Below are 25,080 nucleotides of genomic sequence, written 5' to 3'. Positions count from 1 at the left end.
TGTCTACCACACACAGCGGTGACAACCTTCGAGTGGACTTAGGGCTCTGTTATCTCCAGTAGCATCCTCTTTATGACCTCATTAGCACAAAACACTGACCCCTGGTGATGCATGCTTCACACACACTGCATTGTTGGGGCCAATAAGTAAGCATTTCACTTTAACTCCACCTGTTGTTTACAAAGCATGTGACAAATAAAAGTTGATTTGCACATATACCCACACACACCTGATGAGAGGGAAGTTTGTCAATAAAAATACCCTTTGAGTGTGAAAGTATCTTTCAAACGTCTAATGTAATCGTCATCGTTCTCCTCAAATATGATTGGCTGCTGCTCCGCCCATTTTAGGGCCAACCGGAGTTCAGTTTACCGTCATTCCTCCTTCGCGTTGTCTCTGCCTTCAAAATACAACATTTGGACGAAGGGCATACCACCTCCACTTCAGGGAAAACGGATACTTTTGCAGATAAACATTTCACATTGCTTAATTTGAATGGAAGAAGGCGCTATCAAGTCAAGTGGTGTCCAACCTACCACTTCAAACAAAACGGCCTCGTCTCGCTCTCAAGTCAATCGTTTGCTACTTCCTTATAGTTATAGTAGCTAGATATTTTTTAACAAGGATTTGAACTCTAGCCAGCGGTGGGTCTAAGTTAGCTAACTGAAAACGCAGTTAACCTTTTGAATAGCAAAAAAGTGGTTTATATTTTAAGCTATTTTCTAACGCGTTGAATAGCTGATGTCGCTAAAGTTAGCTAACTGCTATCTCGTTTCTTTTGGGTTCTACTGCCTGGAAATATTGCTTGGATTTGCAACCAGCTAAGTTAACGTTGGCTAGTTTGACAGTTAGCTAATGTCATTATCTCAGTTAACGTACTGTATTGCTTTCTAATGCATAAAGCGAGATAGTCGACTTCTAAAGTAGCTAGGAGGCTAAAGAAGCATCCTTAAACAAGGAAGTCAGAATTAACTATGCCAGTTGTACCATTGTTTTTGTTCAATACCGTGCAATGAGAGGGTGACTCACTGGAGGCTTTTTTTTAAATTGCACGTAGTAGTTTGAGCTGCACGTAGTAGTTTGAGCTGCAGTGGGCACGAGCAAATAGCGGAATTTATCGTCAATACCATTCTTCGCAGCTTTGCCATCTTTTGTCCCGTATTTCGATAGTTAGGATAGATACCTAGCCAGCTGACTCGAGGGCAAAATGATTCCAGACAAAGCACCGAAGGAGGACGTATTTCATGCAGGAGGAGACTTGAAGAAGGAAGCTCATGTACCCAACTTTGAGAAGTACAAAGAACTCTACCTGAAGTCTATTGAACATCCAGATGGTAGGTTTATTTACAAATACATTTAAATCAAATTGAATTAGTCACATGCACCGAGTACAAGAGGTGTAGGCCTTACAATGAAATACTTACAAGCCCCAAACCAAAAATCCAATTTAAAAAATACGAGTTAAAGGTAACAAGTAGTTAAAGAGCAGCAGTAAAAAAAAAAAAAAAGAGATTATATACAGTGGGTACCGCTTAGTCGAGGTAATGAGTACTTGTAGGTAGTGTTATTAAAGTGACTATGCATATATAATAACGTTAAAAAAAAGTGTGGGGGGGGGGGGGGCAATGCAAATAGTCTGGGGAGCCATTTGATTAGATATTCATGATTCTTATGGCTTGTCGGTAGAAGCTGTTTAGAAGCCTCTTGGACCTAGACTTGGAACTCCGGTACCGCTTGCCGTGTGGTAGCAGAGCGAACAGTCTATGGCTGGGGTGGCTTATCAAAGCCTTGTGGGAGCTTGTGGAAATAAAAGTATTGCATGAACAAAAACCTTTGACTTATACCAGCAGTAGGTCTTGTTTTACTTCAGACCCAAGTGTATAGATTTTGCCAGCATATCTTTCACATGTCTATGCTAGTGTGCATGTAACTCTACTCCTCTTGCTTCATGTTTGCATTTTTTCTGTAACATGGTTTAGACATTTGGAAAAATCTTACTCTGAAGTTTTCCAACAACTGTGAGCATGTTGAGGAAATGTGACACAAGAAATTAATCTGACATTTCTGTGTTTTCTGGTGGTGGAGGATGATTGTCCCTATCAGCCACCTGTCATGGGTCATCATAATGGCCCTTCATTATGTTTCCTTATTCCAGAGTTCTGGGGTGACATTGCAAAAGACTTCTACTGGAAGTCGAAGCACACGGGCCAGTTCATGGACTACAACTTTGATGTGACAAAGGGGGAGATCTACATCAAGTGCATGGAGGGGGCCACCACCAACATCTGCTACAACGTCCTGGACTGTAACGTTCATGAGAGGAGGCTAGGGGACAAAGTGGCATTCTACTGGTGTGTCAAATCACATTTTATGGGTCACATACACACATTAGCAGATGTTATTGCAAGTGTTGCGAAATGCTCGTGCTTCTAGTTCCGACAGTGCAGCAATATCTAACAAGTAATCTAACAATTCCACATCTATCTAATACACACAAATCTAAGTAAAGGAATGGAATAAGAATATATAAATATATGGATGAGCAGTGACTGAGCGGCTTAGGCAAGATGCAATAGATAGTATAGAATACAGTTTATACATATGAGATGAGTAATGCAAGATATGTAAACATTATTAAAGTGACTAGTAATCCATTTATTGAAGTGGCCAATGACTTCAAGTCTGCATGTAGGCAGCAGCCCAACAGTCTGATGTCCTGTGTATGTGTGTTGAAAGGGGTTACGGAGGCTGTCAAAGCACTCTCTCCTTGGACATTGTATGGCTCACTGCTTGTGGAGAGTGCCCCTCTGGAACAATTTGATGGAATGCTAGGACAGGAGGCTGAATGCTTCTACAATGATCCTCGGTCCTTTGTCTCTGGTCTTGTCTGAAGTGACTAGTGCTCAAGACCCCCGCCCCCCTCTTTTGTAAAGCCAGCCCCAGGTCAGAGATGTCCTCATGAATGAATAGTGAATCTATGAGGACAGATGGGCTTCTAGTACTGGGTGGGTTATTTTGGGATGTGGTAGCTTTTTGTGTTTTGTTGGTATGAGTGAATAGGAGAGCTTTGAAGTTGAGACACAATACACACATGCTCTTTGCTCACCCCATTAACCACACCAGACTAGGACATTTAGACCACAGGGAATTGACATCGATGTATGCTGCAGTTTTGATATGCTCTAGTCTTAAGTGTATGTCTTGTTTTGCAAATTGTTGTGCATTTACCAGTTGATGTCTGATGATGAACAGCGTTGGGTCTACACTTGACTTTGACTGCGTAGGGTTACTCGGAGGTCTCAACTTAACTGATTTTAGAAAACTGACTTCTCACTAGTAGAATTTTGAAGTGTATTCCTTGCCGACAGGCTAGTCATTACAGTTATTAAAGTTGGGAGAGATTTTGCATAACTTAGACATTTCTTTGTCCCATGTTGCTGTAGTGTAAAAGGCAATGCTCTGCAGTCTCTTCCAGTGCTCATGACTCCTCAAGTGTGAATGTCTGTCCTATCAGTTCCAATGTACTGTCAGCCTGTTCATACCATTAGATTTGCCCTGCTACTTCTCAGCTTATTCAATACAAGGATATGTCCTTTTCTTTATGAAGTTACTTTTTAGTCTCGCAATGTTGTAATAGGCAAGCTTTTTGTCTGGGGATAGCCTACTTTAGCTGTTTTGTCCCTAAATGATCTAATTTGTATTATAAACTGGGTAGTTCGAGCCCTGAATGCTGATAATCATGGGTTTGACTAAATGTATTTTTACTGCTCTAATTACATTGGTAACCAGTTTATAATAGAAATAAGGCACCTCGGGGGTTTGAGATATATGGCCAATATACCATGGCTAAGGGCTGTGACCTAGCACTCCGTGTTGTCGTGCATAAGAACAGCCCTTAGCTTTGGTATATTGGCCATATATCTATAACTATAGTTTGTTTATTCAGTGCATGTGTAGGTAATAGGCAAGCCTATGTTTTTGTCTATACTCTGCAACCTCCACAACAGAGTTGGCGTCTTTGTCATCTGTACTTTGACATCTTGAACGTGAGTGGAAAGTTTGTTTTTTTGTTGCTGCTGACTATTTATAGGAGTGTGTGTGTGTTTCGCCACACTCTGTCACCACCATAGAGAGGGAAACTGTTTGGATGACCTTGACCTACCAGCAATGGTGTAGTTTTCTGCCAATGAGCAGAATGTAGCTCACAAACATAAATCTAAAAGGGAGCGGTGGGCAGTCTAGTGAGAGATCCATGTTGTGTGAAAGCAGAGCTTTGCATGGGTATTTTCCTACTCGCACTCTTGCACATTAACCGTTGTGAGATAACAGTGTCTACAGTATCTGGGAGGCTTATTGTGTTGCACAATAGGAAAGACCAAACTCGACCTTTCCTTTAGATTTCCTATTAGACACGGCTGTGTTTTGTTTATATTAAGCAATGTGTGTCCTGGACTGGAGAGGAGAACTTGTGTTAATCCAAATGCTATTAAGTTTATCATAAGTCTATGTGCTGTTTGCTCAAATGCATTTGCTACCTCAAATGAGAAATCCATTATCTTCTCTCCTACACTGATTTCTGGCAGTTACATTGTTCATTTGAGTGTGAAAGTATGGCAGAGCAACAACACAATTAGTGATTCTTATCCTTGGGCGGAATGTGGGCTGATTGGGTGAACTTGGTTACAGTGAGTTTTGCTCTAATTTCTCAGCAGTCTCTAGGGGCTCTTCTTATGGGCCAGTGGGATAAGAGGGCCAACTGTGTAAGAAGGGATATATATATATAAAATAACAAAAAAAGATTTGATAAAATTGAATTTGACCTTTACTACTATAGCCCATAGAAACGCATTGCTTAACACATTCATAAATGGCAAGAAAGACAGTCAAAAAATAAATGAGGAATTGGGTGTTTGTCCTATACCTTCCTAGGAGATATAAGAAAGCTCAGAAAATAATCGGTTTTTTTGTACACATTTAACCCCTTATTTTTGTTGGCACAAATCTACCTCCATCCTTCCATTCGTTTGTATGGGTTCCCTTCAGACGGGTCCTGTGACTCTTGTGGGGGTGTAGAGCAAAACGGAGAGCAACATCATGTTTGTGAGTCTCCCCTTTCCATAGAGTGGCTATAATAGTACTGTAAGCCAAACCGTTTGGACGTTACAGCCGTTTTTGTGAGAAGACTGATTTTCGGGATGTCTTGTGGTCTAACGAACACCGCTGTAGCGCGGCCATAAGCGGATGCGTTGGACTGAGACGTAGCCCATGCAATATCTCTCAAGCTGACATCTCTAGCTTAAACTGACTGTTTCTGAAGCAGATTTTTGTATTTTGATACTTAGATTGAAGCACTGGAGTCGATAGACTCTTAAGGATTAACAGAGGAACAATCATGTCCAGTAACCACACCATCCCAAATTCTACCGTTCGTGTTCACACTGCCATTTTAAGAGCTTGTCCTTAGTTTGCCAGTCATGCATTTCTCGTTTTTAAAGGCGATTCCAAGAGACAAACGATTCCACAGCTCAGGCACATTGCTGAGTAAAGCAGAGAGCCACAATGTCACAGTTTATCACTTTAACTGTAGGCACATGAGGTACTTAGCTAGAATTGATCCACCTTGAATATTAGCTTTGTGAGCATGTTGGTGTGCTTGAATGTTTTGAGTTTGAGTATAAAGCAGGGGTTTAGTATTACTCATCTTCAGAATTTCTTGGGGGGGATAACATCTACAGTGCCTTCAGAAAATATTCATACACCTTGACTTCCATATTTTTGTTGTTACACCCTGAATTCAAAATGGATGAAATATATTTTTTCTTCACACATTTACACAATAACCCATAATGACAGTGAAAACTTGTTTTAGACATGTTTGCAAATGTATTTCAAATGTAAATATCTTATTACGCAAGTATTCACACCCCAAAGTTAATACTTTTGTAGAAGCACCTTTTGGCAGCGATTACAACTGTGAATCTTAAGAGCTTTCCAACCCTGGATTATACAACATTTGCCCATTTTATTCTTATTTAAAATGATTCAAGCGCTGTCAAGTTGATCATTGTTAGACGGCCATTGTCAAGTCTTGACATAGATTTTCAAAACAGTAACTAGGCTACTCAGGAACATTCAATGTCGTCTTGGTAAGCAACTCCAGTGTATATTTGGCCTTGTGTTTAAGGTTATTGTCCTGCTGAAAGGTCAATTCGTCTCCCAGTGTCTGTTGGAAAGCAGACTGAACCAGGTTTTCCTCTAGGATTTTGCCTGTGCTTAGCTGTATACCCATAACATGATGCAGCCACCACCATGCTTGAGTTAGGAAGGACACCTGTTAATTATTAACTTCACCATGCTCAAAGGGATATTCAGCATCTGCTTTTTTTCATTATTACACATCTACCAATCGGTGCCCTTTGCGAGGCTTTGAAAAACCTTCCTGGTCTTTGTGGTTACATCTCTGCTTGAAATTCACTACTCGATTGAGAGACCATAAAGATAATTGTATGTGTGGGTTACAGTGATGGGGTAGTTATTCAAAAATCACGTTACCCTCTATTAATGAACATAGAATGAGTCCATGCAACTTATTGAATTGTTAGGCACAGTTTTACTCCTGAACTTATGTAGGCTTGACAACGAAGGGGTTGACTACTTATTGACTGAACAACGTTTTACATTATTAATATTATATATATTTTTTTTAATCTAAAATGTTTCAACAAAATTCCACTTTGACATTAAGAGGATTGTGTGTAGATCAGTAACACAAAATCCACATTTTTATAAATGTTAAATTGGACCTTTTCCCCAGTCTGAGGTCCTGAGTGCTCTGGAGCAGGTTTTCATCAAGGATCTCTCTGTACTTTGCTCTGTTAATCTTTCCTTCAACCCTGACTAGTCTTCCAGTCCCTGCCACGGGAATACCCCACAGCATGATGCTGCCACTGCGATGCTTCACTGTAACGATGGTGCAAGGTTTCCTCCAGAAGTGATGCTTGGCATTCAGGCATAAGAGTTCAATCTTGGTTTTATCAGACCAGAGAATCTTGTTTCTCCATAGTTTGAGAGAGTGCCTTTTGGCAAAATCCAAGTGGCTGTCATGTACCTTTTACTGAGGGGTGGCTTCTGTCTGGCCACTCTACCATAAAGGCCTGATTGGTGGAGTGCTGCAGAGATGGTTGTCCTTCTGGAAGGTTCTCTGATCTCCACAGAGGAACTCTGGAGCTCTGTCAGAGTGACCATTGAGTTCTTGGTTACCTCCCAGACCAAGGCCCTTCTCCCCCGATTGCTCAGTTTGGCCGGGCAGCCAGCTCTAGGAAGAGTCTTGGTGGTTCCAAACTTCTTCCATTTTAAGAAAGCTGGAGGCCACTGTGTTGTTGGGGACCTTCAATGCTGCAGACATTTTTTGGTAGCTTTCCCCAGATTTGTGCCTCGACACAATCCTGTCTTGGAGCTCTACGGACAATTCCTTCGACCTCATGGCTTAGTTTTTGCTCTGACATGCACTGTCAGCTGTGGGACCTTATATAGACAGGTGTGTGCCTTTCCAAATCATGTCCAATCAATTTAATTTACCACAGGTGGACTCCAATCAAGTTGTAGAGACATCTCAAGGATGATCAATGGAAACAGGATGCACCTGAGCTCAATTTTAAATCTCATAGCAAAGGGTCTGAATACTTATGTAAATAAGGTATTTCTATTTTACATTTCTAAAACCTGTTTTTTTGCTTTGTCATTATGGGGTATTGTGTGTAGATTGAGGATTTTTATTTATTTAATCCATTTTAGAATAAGGCTGTAACGTAACAGTGTAAAAAGAGAAGGAGTCTAAATACTTTCAGAATGCTCTGTATCTCTGTATGATATCTATGTTGTTGGTCCCCTTACAGGGAAGGGAACGAGCCTGGTGACGAGATGACGGTGACATACAGAGAGCTGCTCCAGCAGGTTTGCCAGTTTGCCAATGTGCTCAAGTCCCAGGGGGTGAAGAAGGGAGACCGCGTGTCCATCTACATGCCAATGGTGGTGGAGCTGGTGGTGGCCATGCTGGCCTGTGTCCGCATCGGGGCTGTGCACTCAATCGTGGTGAGTAACCGACACCTAAACTGTCTGGATTAGGCCTGTTTTGTCAAGATACTAGTATCTTGATACGATAGCAGATTTTCCGTGGCAAAAAAGAAAACACGAAGCAGACTTTATGATCCTTTAAAATCCTACTTTATGTAAAATATTGTGTGCTATAGCTTGCGAAATAACAAGTGTGACTCTGGGTGACAACATGAGGCTGTGTTTTCCAACATTAGGACTGTTTTTGCTCAAATTAAGTCTGCTTCATGTTTTAGTTTCCTTTTCTTCCTGACGTCATACTGGTATCATTGACAACCCTAAAACCTATAGGCACATCATACCAGTCTGATTTATACTGTCATTAAAGTGCACTTCAGCGACCTTGAATTAGTAGGTAAAGTGGCTGTAATACCCATTTTGCCAGCTTTTTCCTCATACAAGGCAAACAGAATAGGCAAACACTTTAGTGCATTTGCACACAGTGCACAGTGTATTTGATGTGTGTATTTCTGTGTGTACACTATCCAGTTTGCAGGCTTTTCGGCAGAGTCGCTGTGCGAGAGGATCCTGGACTCCCAGTGCTCGTTGCTGATCACGGCCGGTGAGACTGCAAACTCAACTGCAGTAATAAAGAGACTCTTATTCGATTGGATTACAGTGCCACAGATTATCCCCTGACCCCCTAATCCACAGTGTTAATTAGCGTGGCTTTGTACTCATCATAGTGAGCCCAGCCCACTGTACAGGCCTACTGCATCACTGTACAGCTTTGGATTTGGAGTGACGCTAATCGGATAACCGACATAACCTCTTTAGATGGTGACCCTTTGTGAGTGACTGGGTGTGGTCCTGGGCAATTTTGGTCTGTGGCTGAAGACTGCTACCAGGGGAATTAAGTGAATTAAAAACGTTGCACATTAGCGACACCCGTTGGCTGCTGTTCAATTACACTAGAACCCAGACAATTACACTAGAACCCAGACAATTACACTAGAACCCAGACAATTACACTAGAACCCAGACATGCATTTGTTTGACATCCTAAAACATTTTGGAGCTGAGCACGCAATACTAAAATGTTTTGCACATATGAATATAATCTAGGAATCATTCATTTTTGTTGTCAGCGGATTGTAAAATATCAATATGAAGATTGTTCCCAGGTTGTGACAGGTTTATGCCAATGCAGTCAGACCGACAGTACCAGTGAAGTCCTGTCGATAGCAATCACTGCCCTGCCTTTCTCTCATTGATCGGTGTGCACCCTTTGACCTCATCCGTTCTGAACCCCCCCCCCAGATGGCTTCTACAGAGGAGATAAGCTCATCAACCTGAAGGTGATCGCTGACGACGCGCTACAGAAATGCAGGGACAGGTAAGGACACACTTTCTATCTGACTAACTAGTCACGTATACAGACTTCTACTCTCTGTTTGCTTGATATTTACAACACATCCTTACCGATAGATGATGTTTACTTGGAGAGGGTCATGCAGACTTTGTTCATGTGAATCACGACTCTGTCCTTTTACTTTGTCTCTTCCTTTACTCTTTCACACTGCCCCACTCTCTTCTCCATCTGTCAGGAGTTTCCCAGTACAGAGGTGTATCATGCTTAAACACCTGTCCAAGGAGGTGGAGGCCATTCCCCTCAGCTCTCAGTCTCCCCCAGCCAAGCGGCCCTGTCCTGACCTGCAGGTGAGACCACCAGCAAAATCTCTCTCACGCCCCATAGTCTCTCTACAGGGTTCTATTCATTAGAGCACACCATAGCAAAATGTTTTGCAACAGAAATTAAAAATGGGTGTTTGTTATTGGAAAAATGTAGTATTTTATTTTTTTACCCCCTTTTCTCCCCGATTTCGTGTTATCCAATTGGTAGTTAGTCTTGTCCCATCGCGACAACTCCCCTACGGACTCGGGAGAGGCGACGGTTGAGAGCCATGCGTCCTCCGAAACACGACCCTGCCAAGCTGCACTACTTCTTGACGTACTGCTCTCTTAACCCGGAAGCCAGCCTCACCAATGCGTCGGAGGAAACACCGTACAACTGGCGACCGAAGTCAGCGTGCAAGCGCCTGCCCGCGCGATAGGACAAGGACATCCCAGCCGGCCAAACCCTCCCCTAACACGGATGATGCTGGGCCAATTGTGCGCCGCCTCATGGGTCTCCTGGTCGCGGCTGGCTGCGAGACAGCCTGGGATCGAAACCGGGTCTGTAGTGACGCCTCTAGCGCTGCGATGCAGTGCCTTAGACCGCTGTCACCCTGTTAGTTTTTTTTTTCTCGGTTGGTGCCTAATGAATACGACCCCTGTGTTCATAGGGCAGGTCTCTCACCTTTAACATTTGCTACTGGGGCTACTGTTTAATTAATAAATACCTTATCATCACTTTAATGTTAACTCCCTACTATGTTTGTTTTTCTCCAGAAACAGTCAACACGTTTGGCTTTTTCTCCTTGGTTTTGTGTACAATGAAAAGTGTAGATAGTCCTTTGGCAAAGCCTGTACGGCTTTGTCTCGATGTCATGGTTCAAATGACATGAAGCCACCCCTTTTTATGTTTGTTCAAATAGGTCTAACCGTTTCCATTAACCCCTTCTAGCAGGAGAAACAGAAAGACAGAGTAAAGAAAATCCGTCCCGTCCCTCAGGTATTTCAGATTTCCCTGAGCTTGAATTCTCTCCATTTCTTGTCCTTTTCTTCTTAACACCTGTCTTATCTACTTGTCAGCGGTAGGCTAACCTTGGGGGTGGATCCTGTTACACATGTAGTAACACCTCTCTGTCTGAGTGTCTGCCTGTGGTCTGTCAGCTCACACCTGTCACCGGTCAGGGGTCCCTTACCTGATCTCTGCCTGGCTTTAGGCTGTACTTAAAGCTTCAATATTTAACTTTTTGGGCTACCTGACCAAATCCACATAGAAATGTGTGTTATAGCTTTGTCACTAATTGAGAGCAAGTCTAAGAAGCGGTAGATGTGAGCTATTTTATGGCGGCAGGTAGCCTAGTGGTTAGAGCGTTGGGCCAATAACCGAAAGGTTGCTGGATCGAATCCACGAGCTGACAAGGTAAAGATCTGTCGGTCTGCCCCTGAACAAGGCAGTTAACCCACCGTTCCCCGGTAGGCCGTCATTGTAAATAAGAATTTGTCCTTAACTGACTTGCCTAGTTAAATAAAGGTTAAATAAAAAAATATTTCTATCCTCCCGTTCTTATGTATCGCTTTTGCGTCTTTTACTTTCAAACAGCTGAAAATACTATATTTTTGGTTATGGAAATTATATTTCACTGCAGTTTAGATGGTGCAATGATTTTTTTTTAATGTGATACTTGCATGTTTTGTCACAAACTGAAATTAGGCAAACTATTAGAATTTTACCGACCAGGAATTGTCTGACCAATTTGCATAGTGCATCTTTAAGATGGTGATAAATACTATTATGTTTGACCTGAAAGAAACACTGGATAAGTTTACATGCACACTAATAATTCGACCTTAAACTGATTATGGCAGTAGGCAAATTATGCAATAGTCATGTAAACGCCTTACTCTGCTATCTTAATCGGGGTAAGGTCAAAATCAAAGTAAACATACGCCAATTAAAACAACAGATTTTCGGAGAAATCTTACGGATTATTAAGACCTGTAAACACCGTAATCGGCGTTCCAGCGGTGTAGTTGATCGTTGCATGTGGTAGCACCAGCCGGGCGAGCCACCCGCTTTAGTGTGAGTGAAGTGAGTTCGGAACAACTGAATGTATGGGTCTTAGAAGTAGTTTTCACATGTCCGAACTCCGAGTCAAATATGCTTCCCAAAAATAACATGTTTGCTGTGGTAGAATGTTTATTTTGATTGCGTATTTTCTGCATTTATCAGAGTGCCATCAAGTAGCCTGATTTTAGATGTGTCCATACAAACAGGATTGTTAAGGAAATCATTCTTCTTGCAAAGCATGTAAACTTTTATTCCAACTATTATATTAATCTGACTGTCCACAATAATTGCATTATTGTGTGCATGTAACCACACTCACTGAAGGATAAACAATGACTAAGGTTTCAGATAAGAGGTAATTGACCCCTGACTCTCCATGTAGATGTAATCGATCTCTCATACTGTAAGTGGGGTCTTTCATTTCATGCTTCAGATAATGTCTGTTTTAAAAAAAAAAAGTCTTACTGAGATTGTGCACTACTGTCAATATACACTCAGTTTATTAGGTACACCCATCTAGTACTGGGTCGGATCCGCCTTTGCCTCCAGAACAACTTGAATTCTTCGGGGCGTGGAAATGTTGTTCAATTGGTATCAAGGGACTTAACGTGTGCCAGAAAAACATTTCCGACACCATTACACCACTAGCCTGTACTGGTGACAACAGGCAGGATGGGGCCATGGACTCATACTGCTTATGCCAAATCCTGTTTCTGCCATCAGCATGACACAACAGGAACCAGGATTCGTCGGACCAGGCAGCGTTTTTCCTCTCCTCAATTGTCCACTGTTGGTGCTGGAGCCGCTTCTTCTTGTTTTTAGCTGCTGGGGGTGGAACCTGGTGTGGTCGTCTGCTGCCATAGCCCATGAGTGACAAGGACCGACTAGTTGTGCGTTCCGAGATGCCGTTCTGCACACCACTAATGTACTACGCCGTTAATTGCCTGTTTGTGGCCCGCCTGTTAGCTTGCGCAATTCTTGCCATTCTCCTTCAACCTCTCTTCAACGAGCTGTTTTCGCCCACAGGACCACCTTGACTGGATGTTTTTTGTTTGTCGCACCATTCTCGGTAAACCCTAGACACTGTCGTGCTTGAAAAGCCCAGGAGACTGGTCAATTCTCATACTGGAACAGGTGCGCCTGGCACCGACGATCAGTTACTTAGGTCACTCGTTTGACCCATTCTATAACATTCAATCGAATAGTAAGCAAATGCTCCGATGTCTGCCTGCTTTATATAGCAAGCCACGACCACTTGACTTATTGTATGTAGGAGTGAACCATTTTTGTGAATGGGTTGGTGTACATAATAAACTGGCCACTGAGTGTATCAATACATGTGCAACACTATCAATGTTATGTACATTTGGCATATTTCAGAAAAATATGTTGGCAAGAAATGCAGGGCCCTACCCATATTTTTAGAACATCTGTTTAGTGTATTTCATTAGCCAAACCCATATAGTGACCTTTAACCCCCGAGAGCAGCATTTTAGGAGAGTAATTTGATTGAACTCTAGGAGTTAACAATGTTTTAACTTCTCTCACCATTGTTTCACAGACTGTTCAAGTGTATACAACGCTGACTCACTTTTTATAGCTCTTATTTTTGTCTTATCTGAGCATGTTTGCTTTGAGCTAACGTTCTCATTCCTGATTTAGTGATTAGAAGCATTTATACTTTTCTTTTTTTTGTGCCTATGATCGTTATCAGGATGTCTTGATGTGGTCTCGAGCTGTAAAAATTCAGGGATCCATGTCATTGTGTGGTTTTTACTAGAGTGTGTGTGTGTGGTTCCGCCAGGTGCCGTGGAACCCTGAGGTGGATCAGTGCTGGCTCAGCCTGCTGAGTGGTGTGTCTGAGGAATGTGAACCAGAGTGGTGTGACTCTGAGGATCCCCTCTTCATCCTCTACACTAGTGGCTCCACCGGGAAACCCAAGGTACACATGCTATGCAGCAGTGGCACTCCGTTTATAACTCCCGTTCTCTCTTCTCTCAGTTTGATATAGATTTTTGCACTCTGTCTTTACATACGTGTAAATGCTCCTGTGGTGATCATGTGTCTTCTAATCAGGGTGTGCTACACACGATCGGTGGCTATATGCTCTACGTGGCCACCACCTTCAAACTGGTGTTTGACTACCATCCTGACGATGTGTACTGGTGCACGGCCGACATCGGCTGGATCACGGGTCACTCCTACATCACCTACGGGCCCCTGGCTAACGGGGCCACCAGTGTCCTGGTGAGTGGACGGCCACAGGCTTAATACTGTCATTTAGAGGAGGAAGAGGGCCGTCTGAAATGGAACCTTATTCCGTTTGGAATCTGGTCTAAAGTAGTGCACTATGAATAGGGCCCTTGTCTAAAGTAGTGCACTATATACAGTTGAAGTTGGAAGTTTACATACACTTAGGTTGGAGTCATTAAAACTTGTTTTTCAACCACTCTACAAATTTATTTTTAAGAAACTATAGTTTTGGCAAGTCGGTTAGGACATCTACTTTGTGCATGACACAAGTAATTTTTCCAACAATTGTTTACAGACAGATTATTTCACTTATAATTCACTGTATTGCAATTTCAGTGGGTCAGAAGTTTACATACACTAAATTGACTGTGCCTTTAAACAGCTTGAATGATGCCATGGCGTTAGAAGCTTCTGATAGGCTAATTGACATAATTTGTGTCAATTGGAAGAGTACCTGTGGATGTATTTCAAGGCCTACCTTCGAACTCGGTGCCTCTTTGCTTGACATCATTGGAAAATGAAATGAAATCAGCCAAGACCTCAGAAAAGAAATTGTAGACCTTCACAAGTCTGGTTCATCCTTGGGATTCATTTCCAAACGCCTGAAGGTACCACGTTCATCTGTACAAACAATAGTACGCAAGTATAAACACCATGGGACCACACAGCCGTCATACCGCTCAGGAAGGAGACGCATTCTGTCTCCTAGAGATGAACGTACGTTGGTGCGAAAAGTGCAAATCAATCCCAGAACAACAGCAAAGGACCTTGTGAAGATGCTGGAGGAAACGGGTACAAAAGTATCTATATCCACAGTAAAATGAGTCCAATATCGACATGACCTGAAAGCCCGCTCAGCAAGGAAGAAGCCACTGCTCCAAAACCGCCATATAAGAGCCAGACTACGGTTTGCAACTGCACATGGGGACAAAGATCGTACTTTTTGGAGAAATATCCTCTGGTCTGATGAAACAAAAATAGAACTGTTTGGCCATAATGACCATCGTTATGTTTGGAGAAAAAAGGGGGAGCCTTGCAAGCCGAAGAACACCATCCCAACCGTGAAGCACGGGGGTGGCAGCATCATGCTGTGGGGGTGTTTTGCTTCAGGAGGATCTAGTGCACTTCACAAAATAGATGGCATCATGAGGTGGGAAAATTATGTGGATAAATTGAAGCAACATCTCAAGACATCAGTCAGGAAGTTAAAGCTTCGTCGCAAATGGGTCTCCCAAATGGAAAATGACCCCAAGCATACTTCCATAGTTGTGGCAAAATGGCTTAAGGACAACAAAGTCAAGGTATGGGAGTGGACATCACAAAGCCCTGACCTCAATCCTATAGAAAATTTGTGGGCAGATCTGAAAATGCGTGTGTGAGCAAGGAGGCCTACAAACCTGACTCAGTTACACCAGCTCTGTCAGGAGGAATGGGCCAAAATTCACCCAACTTATTGTGGGAAGCTTGGGGAAGGCTACCTGACACGTTTGACCCAAGTTAAACAATTTAAAGTCAATGCTTCCAAGTACTAATTGAGTGTATGTAAATGTCTGACCCACTGGGAATGTGATGAAAGAAATTAAAAGCTGAAATAAATCATTCTCTCTACTATTATTCTGACATTTCACATTCTTAAAATAAAGTGGTGATCCTAACTGACCTAAGATAGTAAAAAGTCCCTAGGATTAAATGTCAGGAATTGTGTAACTGAGTTTAAATGTATTTGGCTAAGGTGTATGTATACTTCTGACTTCAACTGTATATAGGGAATAGGGTCTAATAAATAAATAAATAAATAAATAAATAAATATGGTGCTCTTTTGGAGACACCCAGAGTATTTTTATGATTAAATGTGATAAGTTTGTCATTGTTATATTGAAAGAAGGCTTTACAATGTTGTGCAACAGGACTTCATAATGTTGTATGACCTTATGTGTCTAAAACATCCATAGTCCATTTTGACAAACGTTAGAGATATTTGTTTTATAACCAAGTCATGGTTTTATTGACTAATCTCATAAAGCAACTCATAAAAATGTATTCTCATAATGTGTGTATATACAGGAGAGGAAGATGGAAGGGGATGTTATTTACTACCTCTACTTCCTCCTGTAGTTCAGACAGCTAATGATGACTTAGTTAGGTTATGATCATGAGGTTGTGTTTACACCATCTGGCTCGGTTTTGATGTGAATTTGATATGTGTTCAGTTCGAGGGTCTGCCCACCTATCCGGACGTCAGCCGCATGTGGGAGATAGTGGACAAGTACCAAGTCACCAAGTTTTACACGGCGCCCACAGCCATCCGCCTCCTCATGAAGTATGGGTGCGAGCCCGTCCAGAAGTGAGTCTCCACACTCTTGGCTCATTCAGCCTGTTTCTCACCAGGATTGTGTTCATTAGGGCACACTAACAAAACTCTGTTCAAATTGGACAGTACCTCCTTGTTTGACCCTGTTTTTAAAAATAATTTATATCTTATTGAACATGACCTAGGCCTGAGTATGATAGGGCTTCATAGTACAGAAGAAGCATTCCTGTATCTACAGATTGACTTCTCCATCTGTTTATGTTACCATTTAATCTGCTACAGTCTTAGCTGGGGTGGTGGGGGTTCTACTAAACTATATGGAATTGGTTTAATCTGCTACAGTCTTAGCTGGGGTGGTGGGGGTTCTACTAAACTATATGGAATTGGTTTAATCTGCTACAGTCTAAGCTGGGGTGGTGGGGGTTCTACTAAACTACATGGAATTGGTTTAATCTGCTACAGTCTAAGCTGGGGTGGTGGGGGTTCTACTAAACTATATGGAATTGGTTTAATCTGCTACAGTCTAAACTGGGGTGGTGGGGGTTCTACTAAACTACATGGAATTGGTTTAATCTGCTACAGTTTTAGCTGGGGTGGTGGGGGTTCTACTAAACTACATGGAATTGGTTTAATCTGCTACAGTCTAAGCTGGGGTGGTGGGGGTTCTACTAAACTATATGGAATTGGTTTAAGATGGTCATACCAAGGATCATTTAGCTATTTGAGTTTAAGGACCTCTTAAGGCTGTGGTCACCAACCGCCTATTGACTGGTCCATCTACAAGGCATTTCATATGTCTGAAGTTACGAACTCTGCCTTTCCCGGGGGGAGCCAATCAAGTGCACTATAGGCCTACCGCTGGCCAATCAGATGGCTCAGATTATGGTGTCTGCAGTAACGTAGCAGGCATAACGTAAAGCTATAGCAAAGTTGATACTGTGAGATTTCTAATCGTTTAAAACCAGACTAGAGAGAGACTGTCAACGAATACAGCAAAGAGCTGCTGTTTTTGAGTTTAAGGTTTTTACTCAGCACTGTCAGCTTCATACATGGATAAACAGACAGTCCCAAACAAAATCTAAAGGAAGTTTGTTCTGAAGTGTCTGTCCTACATCTGAGAGATATAAGAAAGTTTAGTTAACCTCTCCAGGGGAGGTGGGACGAAATCGTCCCACACTATTCAACAGCCAGTGACAAATCAGAGCGCCAAATTTAAAACCACAAAATGTCATAATTCAAAGTTCTCAAACATAGGACTATTTTACACCATTTTATAGATACACTTCTCCTGAATCGAACCACGTTGTCCGATTTCCAAAAGGCTTTACAGCGAAAGCAAAACATTAGATTATGTTAGGAGAGTACATAGACACAAAAAACCACACAGCCATTTCCAAGCAACTAGCATGCATCACAAATACCCAAAACACAGCTAAATGCAGCACTAACCTTTGATCTTCATCAGATGACACTCCTAGGACATTGTTATATAATACATGCATGTTTTGTTCAATCAAGTTCATATTTATATCAAAAAACAGCTTTTTACATTAGCATGTGATGTTCAGAACTAGCATACCCACCGCAAACTTCCGGTGAATTTACTAAATTACTCATGATTAATGTTCACAAAATACATCATTATTTTAAGAATTATAGATACAGAACTCCTTTATGCAATCGCGGTGTCTGATTTTAAAATAGCTTTTCGGCGAAAGCACATTTTGCAATATTCTGAGTACATAGCCCGGCCATCACGGCTAGCTATTTTGACACCCACCAAGTTTGGGACAACCTAAACTCAGAATTACTATTAGAAAAATTGGATTACCTTTGCTGTTCTTTGTCAGAATGCACTCCCAGGACTTCTACTTCAACAACAAATGCTGTTTTGGTTCCAAATAATCCATAGTTATATTCAAATAGCTCCGTTTTGTTAGTGCGTTCAGGTCACTATCCGAAGGGTGACGCGCGAGCGCATTTCATAACAAAAAAATTCAAAATATTCCATTACCGTACTTCGAAGCATGTCAAACGCTGTTTAAAATCCATTTTTATGCTATTTTTCTCGTAAAATAGCGATAATATTCCAACCGGGCGACGGTGTATTTTAAAAGGCTGAAAGAAAAAAATGGAGAAGTGTCGTGAATGCGCCTCTCAGTCTCACTGTCCCCAGGCTGACCACTCACAAATTCTGCTGCTGTTCTTCGCCTAGATACAGCAGACACCCCATTCCACTTTCTGGCGGCTTTAGAGATCCAATGGAAGCCTTAGAAAATGTCACTTTACAGCACAGATGCTGTATTTTCGATAGAGATGCAACAGAAGGACAACAAATTGTCAGACAGGGCACTTCCTGTATGGAATCTTCTCAGGTTTTGGCCTGCCATATGAGTTCTGTTATACTCACAGACACCATTCAAACAGTTTTAGAAACTTTAGAGTGTTTTCTATCCAAATCTACTATCCAAATCTACTATTATATGCATATTCTAGTTTGTGGGCAGGAGTAGTAACCAGATTAAATCGGGTACGTTTTTTATCCGGCCGTGAAAATACTGCCCCCGATCCCAAACAGGTTAAATACTTCTGATCTCCATATTTACTTCCATTCATTTTTTTTCAACTGGTACTGAGGGACCTTCAGACGAGGCTTGTGGGTGTCCTAGAGCAAAACAACCGACGTACGTGTTCCTGAGAGATTCACCTTTCCACAAAGGGGTGATATTAGTGTGTAGCCCAAACTGTTCAGATGCTAGAGACAGAAGTTGGCAGATCGGATATACCGACTTCAGACAAGTCCTATAACTCTTGTGGGGGTCATAGAGCAAAACAGAGTACACCATCTTTCCACAGAGACATTCTGATTTTCGGGCTGTCTTGTTGCCTGAAAAACACCGCTCTAGCTTTGCCACCTTTCACGGCAGATGTGTAAGGCTGACATCGGCGGATGCAGGGGATTGAGATGCAGCCCATGTTAAAACACATCTTTAGCTTAAACTGACAGATTTTGATGGGGATTTTTGTAGTATGCTCATTAGATTTCCACAGAGCCATGTTAGCATGACGTAACGCGAAATACCTGGTTACAGCCCTTAGCCGTGGTATATTGGCAATATACCCGAAAACCTCCGAGGTGACTTATTGTTATTATAAACTGGTTACCAGTGTAATTAGAGGGGTAAAAATACATGTTTTCAAGGCTCAAACCACCCAGTTTATAAACTGTTGTGTGTGTGTGTGTGTGTGTGTGTGTGTGTGTGTGTGTCAGGTACAAGCGGGATTCTCTGAAGGTGCTGGGGACGGTGGGGGAGCCCATCAACCCGGAGGCGTGGCAGTGGTACTACAGCGTGGTGGGGGAGAAGAGGTGCCCCGTGGTCGACACCTTCTGGCAGACTGAGACCGTCAGCAGTTTATTCTTTTTAAGGAATTTTAGATTAACACACATCAAAATGTAATGTTACTGAATAGATTTTATTGAACGGAGTGGCTGCATTGCCGAATTCTCTTGACTCTCTACTTCACGCACATTTTTTTGTCTCCTGTGGCGATGATCAGTCTTTTTCTGGCGTAGCCTCCAAACTTCGACGTGTACCAAAGACATGATCGATTGTACAACAAACGTCATTGTCTGTTGTAACAGTAGGCTGTTACAAACATAAGCACGACACAGATAGGCAGTCTGTGTGCTACTGCAATGTTCTTAGCTACAACAGACAGAAATAGCCTACATCCTAATATATTTTTGGAGTGTTGGTTCAAATCACTGTGGGCTTTTTATTTCAGCTGTTCATAAATAAGACAGACGTAGGTTACATTTATCATGTCGATCAAAAAATCTCAATGTAATTTGGTTCTTTAGCTCTGGGTAAAATGCTTCTGGTGGGGGCGGAATGGGGCGTTTACCTTCGGTCACGCAGTCTGTCTTGATTCAATACGTTAAAGACATGGATGAGTTTATTAAATGGACATCTTTCTGTAACTGTAATCTCTGTTCTGACTGAATCTCTTCCCATTGGCTTCTGTCTCAGGGTGGCCACGTGTTGACTCCTCTACCTGCTGCCACGCCCATGAAGCCTGGCTCTGCTGTAGGTATTGTTCTATTGACCATATCAACTTCTCTGTTCCTGCTCACTGAGATGCTCCCTCCCTGTCATCATGTGGGATAAGTTGGTCTAAATTGCCTTCCGGTCTTTTCCCATTTCTCCACCAGACGTTTCCTTTCTTTGGAGTTGTCCCTGCCATTTTGAATGAGTCTGGGGAGGAGCTTGAGGGACCAAGCGAGGGTTACCTGGTAAGACAACGGGAGCAATTAGTTATCCAGAAGTTTATGTAGAGATCTAAACATTAGATTAATTCTCACTCCAATACGCAATATTCTCACTGCAGTATGCTGTCGGCTGTCTACATTTGATGAATTGGATCTTCACTGCTTGTTTGACTTTGGACATCCTTGCTTCTTCTCCCCCTCCTCAGGTGTTCAAACAGCCTTGGCCAGGAGTCATGAGGACTGTGTATGGGAACCACCAGAGGTTTGAGACCACCTACTTTGAGCAATTCCCAGGATACTACGTCACTGGTGACGGTAAGATGAGTCTAACATGGCTAATACAGTCCTGAGCACCGTTAATGACTGATGTTTTGTAGAATAACTCACACATTTACCATATGTATTCTTTGAGTCTCATTGTGTCATGGACAGTGCGTTTTTGTGTATACTAAATAAAGACCCTCTGTTGGCATGGAAACTGCATTAATGTATTGCTGTTTTCCTCCCAGGTTGCCGTAGAGATAAGGACGGGTATTACTGGATCACAGGGAGGATAGATGACATGTTGAATGTCTCAGGTGAGCACTTCTATTGGCTGGAGCTCTGTGAAATGTGATGTACAGTGTGTTGGAGTCGTCTGTACTGTCAGGTCTCTTGTCCTGTCATCTGCACTACTGCTAGTATAGTGCTCTAACAGGTGTTCATTTATCTTGAGCTGGGGAAGGTATAGGACTACCACTACTAGGGCGTTGTCTGCTGTTGTGAAATATTAAAGGTTGTCTTCTAGTCATGGTGCATGTAAGATAACGTTCTCTAACTTGTGATTTACAGTAGAGATCAGTGGACTGTTGTACTATATGATAATCCTGTGGCTTGTGTGTACATCAGGTCACCTGCTGAGCACAGCAGAGGTGGAGTCAGCCCTGGTGGAGCACGAGGCGGTGGTCGAGGCAGCGGTAGTTAGCAGGCCGCACCCTGTCAAAGGGGAGAGTCTCTACTGCTTCGTCACGCTTACCGACGGAGTCAGCTTCAGCCGCACCCTGGAGGCCCAGTTAAAGAAACAAGGTACGTTTTGGTTTTATGTGTGTGTAAAGCCAACTACAGTACTGTCACTGAACATGATAAAGGGGATTGTCCTACACTGTCTGCATGCATCCCACACCGACAATAGGTTTCTGTATTGGAGCTGATGACTAATGCTGTTGATCTGCTTTGACAGTGAGAGAGAAGATTGGTGCCATTGCCACTCCAGACTTTATACAGAATGCTCCAGGCCTTCCCAAGACCAGATCAGGTGAGAGTGTACCTTGGTTATGATTGTTGGTTATGATTCTATTCTGTACGAACATGGTTTTGTATGTGAACATGTAACATTTTCCACTATGGCTTGATTTGAAAGGTGTTTTGAATGAGAGCTGGTAACTTCATTAGTGACTGACATGCCTTTACTTCCCCCTCTGTGTACACAGGTAAGATCATGCGGCGTGTGCTACGTAAGATTGCCCGTAACGAGCGAGACCTGGGCGACGTGTCCACGCTAGCCGACTCCTCGGTCATCGAACTGCTCTTCCAGAACCGCTGCTGTGGCGCAGTGTGAGCTCACAACTACAGAGGAGGCCAGAGAGCCCTGACTTACCGAGGGCTAAACGAGGAGCAGAAGGAGATGTATAAATGTAACTGTAGAGCCTTCACTGTGGGACTCAAGCCAACACTGGGGTTAAAGAAACACAACAAAATCCCTCTAGTTTGTCAGAAGTTCAGTTCTCCCCTCTTATGAAGTACACTTGATGTACTATTAGATTCAAAAATTCATTTTTTTTTCTCTCCATTTGAACTATGTAGACTTTTGTCATTTTGTCCTTTTTATTTCATTGCCGTTTGACAAAGATCGCTATGCATGTTTGTCTGCACGCTTGAAATGTTTTAAGTTGTTGAGATGCATTTTCCACTCCATCGTTGTCTTCTGGAGGCGGAGGGGGCTTGTTAGTGTGTACTAGCAGAACTGCGCTGAACACTCCCCTTTCCTCTGTTTTGACTGGGTTGATTGTATTAGAAATAAATCCAAGGTCCCCCTTTGAAGAAATAAATGAAGGATAACTGAAGCCTTCATAAACCCTTTTATATGGCCTATGTCATTCACCAGCAACTGTCATGCTATTTAAGAGGGTCTGACGGGTTATACCACACTTGGCAGATTCAAGGACCTGTTCTATTACCCTTTATATATGGCTTTGCTTATACACAGTGTACTAAACGTTAAGAACACCTTAATATTGAGTTGCACCCCCCCCCCCCCCCCCCCCCCCCCCCCCCCTTGCCCTCAGAACAGCCTCAATTCGTCGGGGCATAAACTCTACAAGGTGTCGCAAGCTTTCCACGGCTTTCACCTGGTCAGTCTGTCATGGAAAGAGCAGGTGTTTCTAATGTTTTGTAACTCAGTGTATATGATTTGTGAAGAACTTATTTAGTCCTTATGAAGTCTTGAAATCCTTTACAAGTTGTTTAAAGTGGGACCAAACATACAATGCAAGACCTGTTTAAATTTATTCTAGTATTTTAAATATATATTTCATAAGCCATCATTGTGTTCATGTGCCAACATTGTAAAAAAGAAAAAAAAAGACTAAGCTATATGTTTTGAAAGCATTTGTCTGTATTATGTCACATGTTTTTATGTTTTGAAAGCATTTGTCTGTATTATGTCACATGTTTTTATGTTTTGAAAGCATTTGTCTGTATTATGTCACATGTTTTTATGTTTTGAAAGCATTTGTCTGTATTATGTCACATGTTTTTGTTTTGAAAGCATTTGTCTGTATTATGTCACATGTTTTTATGTTTTGAAAGCATTTGTCTGTATTATGTCACATGTTTTTATGTTTTGCAGTTTTATCTTTTTGTTGCCCCTTTGTATCAAAGCGACATGCAATAACAGTAAACGGACTGACTGCTTCCTGCGATCTGTTTTTATTATTTTGGGATATAAACCTGGGTTCGAGGCACCAAATGGTAGAAAACAAACCAACAGGGAGAGACTACTTGGACTTTACATTTCTTTTCATTTTCTGTTGTAAAACTTTAAAAAATGTTTTCCATTGCATGTCCTAATGAGTACAACTCTGTGCTGGGCATGTTGGAGCGCTGTAATCGTTCTATTCATTCAGCTGCGTCTCTCTCATCTCACACCTTTGCAGTGCTTCTTGACCTTTCCTATGTTTCCAGTAGATGGTGCTATTATTATACAAGACCTACAGTATACTGTGTTCAGTTATTAGCTAGACTCCTTAGTTGCTACATCCGTTTTTACTCATAAATGAATAATGTATATATCCATTGTTTCTTGAAAAAGGTATCTTAAATGCCTCATGGGCTTAGTTTAACTGGCGTACACCATCAGAACCCTATAAGCTTGTTTTACTCCAAACACGGTTAAACTGTAATTTTAATATCAAGGATGGTCAGACATTGCAGCCATAGCTCTATCTATGAATCTGTGTGGTTCCATTTCTCCAGGCCCATCCCTCAACTTTTACAGAAACAAAGGCTATTGACTGCTTTGTTATTGTTTCAATTAAGGACTCTAGTTTTAAAGAACAGGATCTTTGGGTATCCGACATAAAGAATGATAGAGTCCTGTAGTGGCCAGAAGGCCCTATTAGCATGGGCAGTGCCGTTGAATGCTTTCCACCATTTTAGAATAGTCATTGGGTGGGACTTCCAACTTCATTGGCTGATCCCTCCTGGTGACCATGTTGGGTCATGGCCAACCGTGTCATCAGGAGGGATCAGCCAAACGTGAAGAAGCAAATTGACTACTTCGAAATGGAGATGGCCTCTATGGCACTGCCCGTGCTGTCACAAACGCTATAATGGCACAGATACAAAGACGAGTCCTCTATATAGTATCTGACTGGACATGACATGAGTCGATGTAATGATGATTTATTTAGTTCCTGAATCAGAATACTCTAGGTAGGAGACGGGAATACTCCTGACACCATACTTCCCTAAATCAGCCTTACTGCTTTATGCTACGCTGACTGTTAAAACAACTAGGGGCTTCTTCATCTTGTCGATAATTGACATTTGTCTGCAATAATTGCCTTTTTTAGTATTTTTTTTCAAGGTCACGTGGATACATTATTATAAGATGAGTAAACAAGTCCTTAATCTATCCCTGTTTTTTTGTGTCGCATCCATTTTTCTGGTCATTTGATTGAATCATAAAATAGTCTAATATTGGAAAGTGTGAATGTATTAAAGAATATGCTACTGCTGTAAATTTAAGTAATTATGTGTGTACTGTCTGGCTTGCTTATATAATTGAGTTGTAGCTGACCCATTATTATTTTGTATTGTTTGTTCATGCTCTGCTTCATCAACTGCCTATTTAACTGGAAGCCACCAGCCAGTATCCTGTAGAATCGAAGATGAATAAATATATTAATGATCCA

General features: G+C 42.0%; 1 protein-coding gene across 2 annotated transcripts; it reads left to right on the top strand.

The window, feature by feature from the left end:
* The first annotated feature begins 353 nt into the window (after positions 1 to 353).
* On the top strand, positions 354 to 25,080 carry LOC106566799 (acetyl-coenzyme A synthetase, cytoplasmic). Of its 2 annotated transcripts, XM_014135207.3 has the most exons (18): positions 354 to 1,334; positions 2,156 to 2,351; positions 7,896 to 8,091; positions 8,602 to 8,674; positions 9,373 to 9,448; positions 9,660 to 9,771; positions 10,679 to 10,726; positions 13,596 to 13,733; positions 13,868 to 14,038; positions 16,256 to 16,389; positions 19,628 to 19,760; positions 20,388 to 20,444; positions 20,570 to 20,650; positions 20,833 to 20,941; positions 21,136 to 21,204; positions 21,515 to 21,691; positions 21,846 to 21,920; positions 22,096 to 25,080. In XM_014135207.3, the coding sequence occupies exons 1-18, from the start codon at positions 1,208 to 1,210 to the stop codon at positions 22,221 to 22,223; spliced, it is 2,100 nt and encodes a 699-aa protein (XP_013990682.1). In that variant the 5' UTR covers positions 354 to 1,207; the 3' UTR covers positions 22,224 to 25,080. The 2 variants fall into 2 exon arrangements, with proteins under 2 accessions (XP_013990682.1, XP_013990683.1); XM_014135208.3 differs by lacking the exon at positions 10,679 to 10,726.

The sequence above is a fragment of the Salmo salar genome, chromosome 13, assembly GCF_965601325.2.
Source record: "Salmo salar chromosome 13, fSalSal1, whole genome shotgun sequence".
Taxonomy (NCBI): Eukaryota; Metazoa; Chordata; class Actinopteri; order Salmoniformes; family Salmonidae; genus Salmo; species Salmo salar.
This window is presented reverse-complemented; position numbering and strand designations above follow the sequence as displayed.

Coding starts and splice junctions, on each gene's coding strand:
- LOC106566799 (XM_014135207.3), top strand. CDS start 1,208: ATGATTCCAGACAAAGCACCGAAGGAGGACGTATTTCATGCAGGAGGA. Junction 20,445..20,569: donor CCATGAAGCCTGGCTCTGCT/GTAGGTATTGTT, acceptor TTTCTCCACCAG/ACGTTTCCTTTCTTTGGAGT. Junction 20,651..20,832: donor GACCAAGCGAGGGTTACCTG/GTAAGACAACGG, acceptor CCCCCTCCTCAG/GTGTTCAAACAGCCTTGGCC.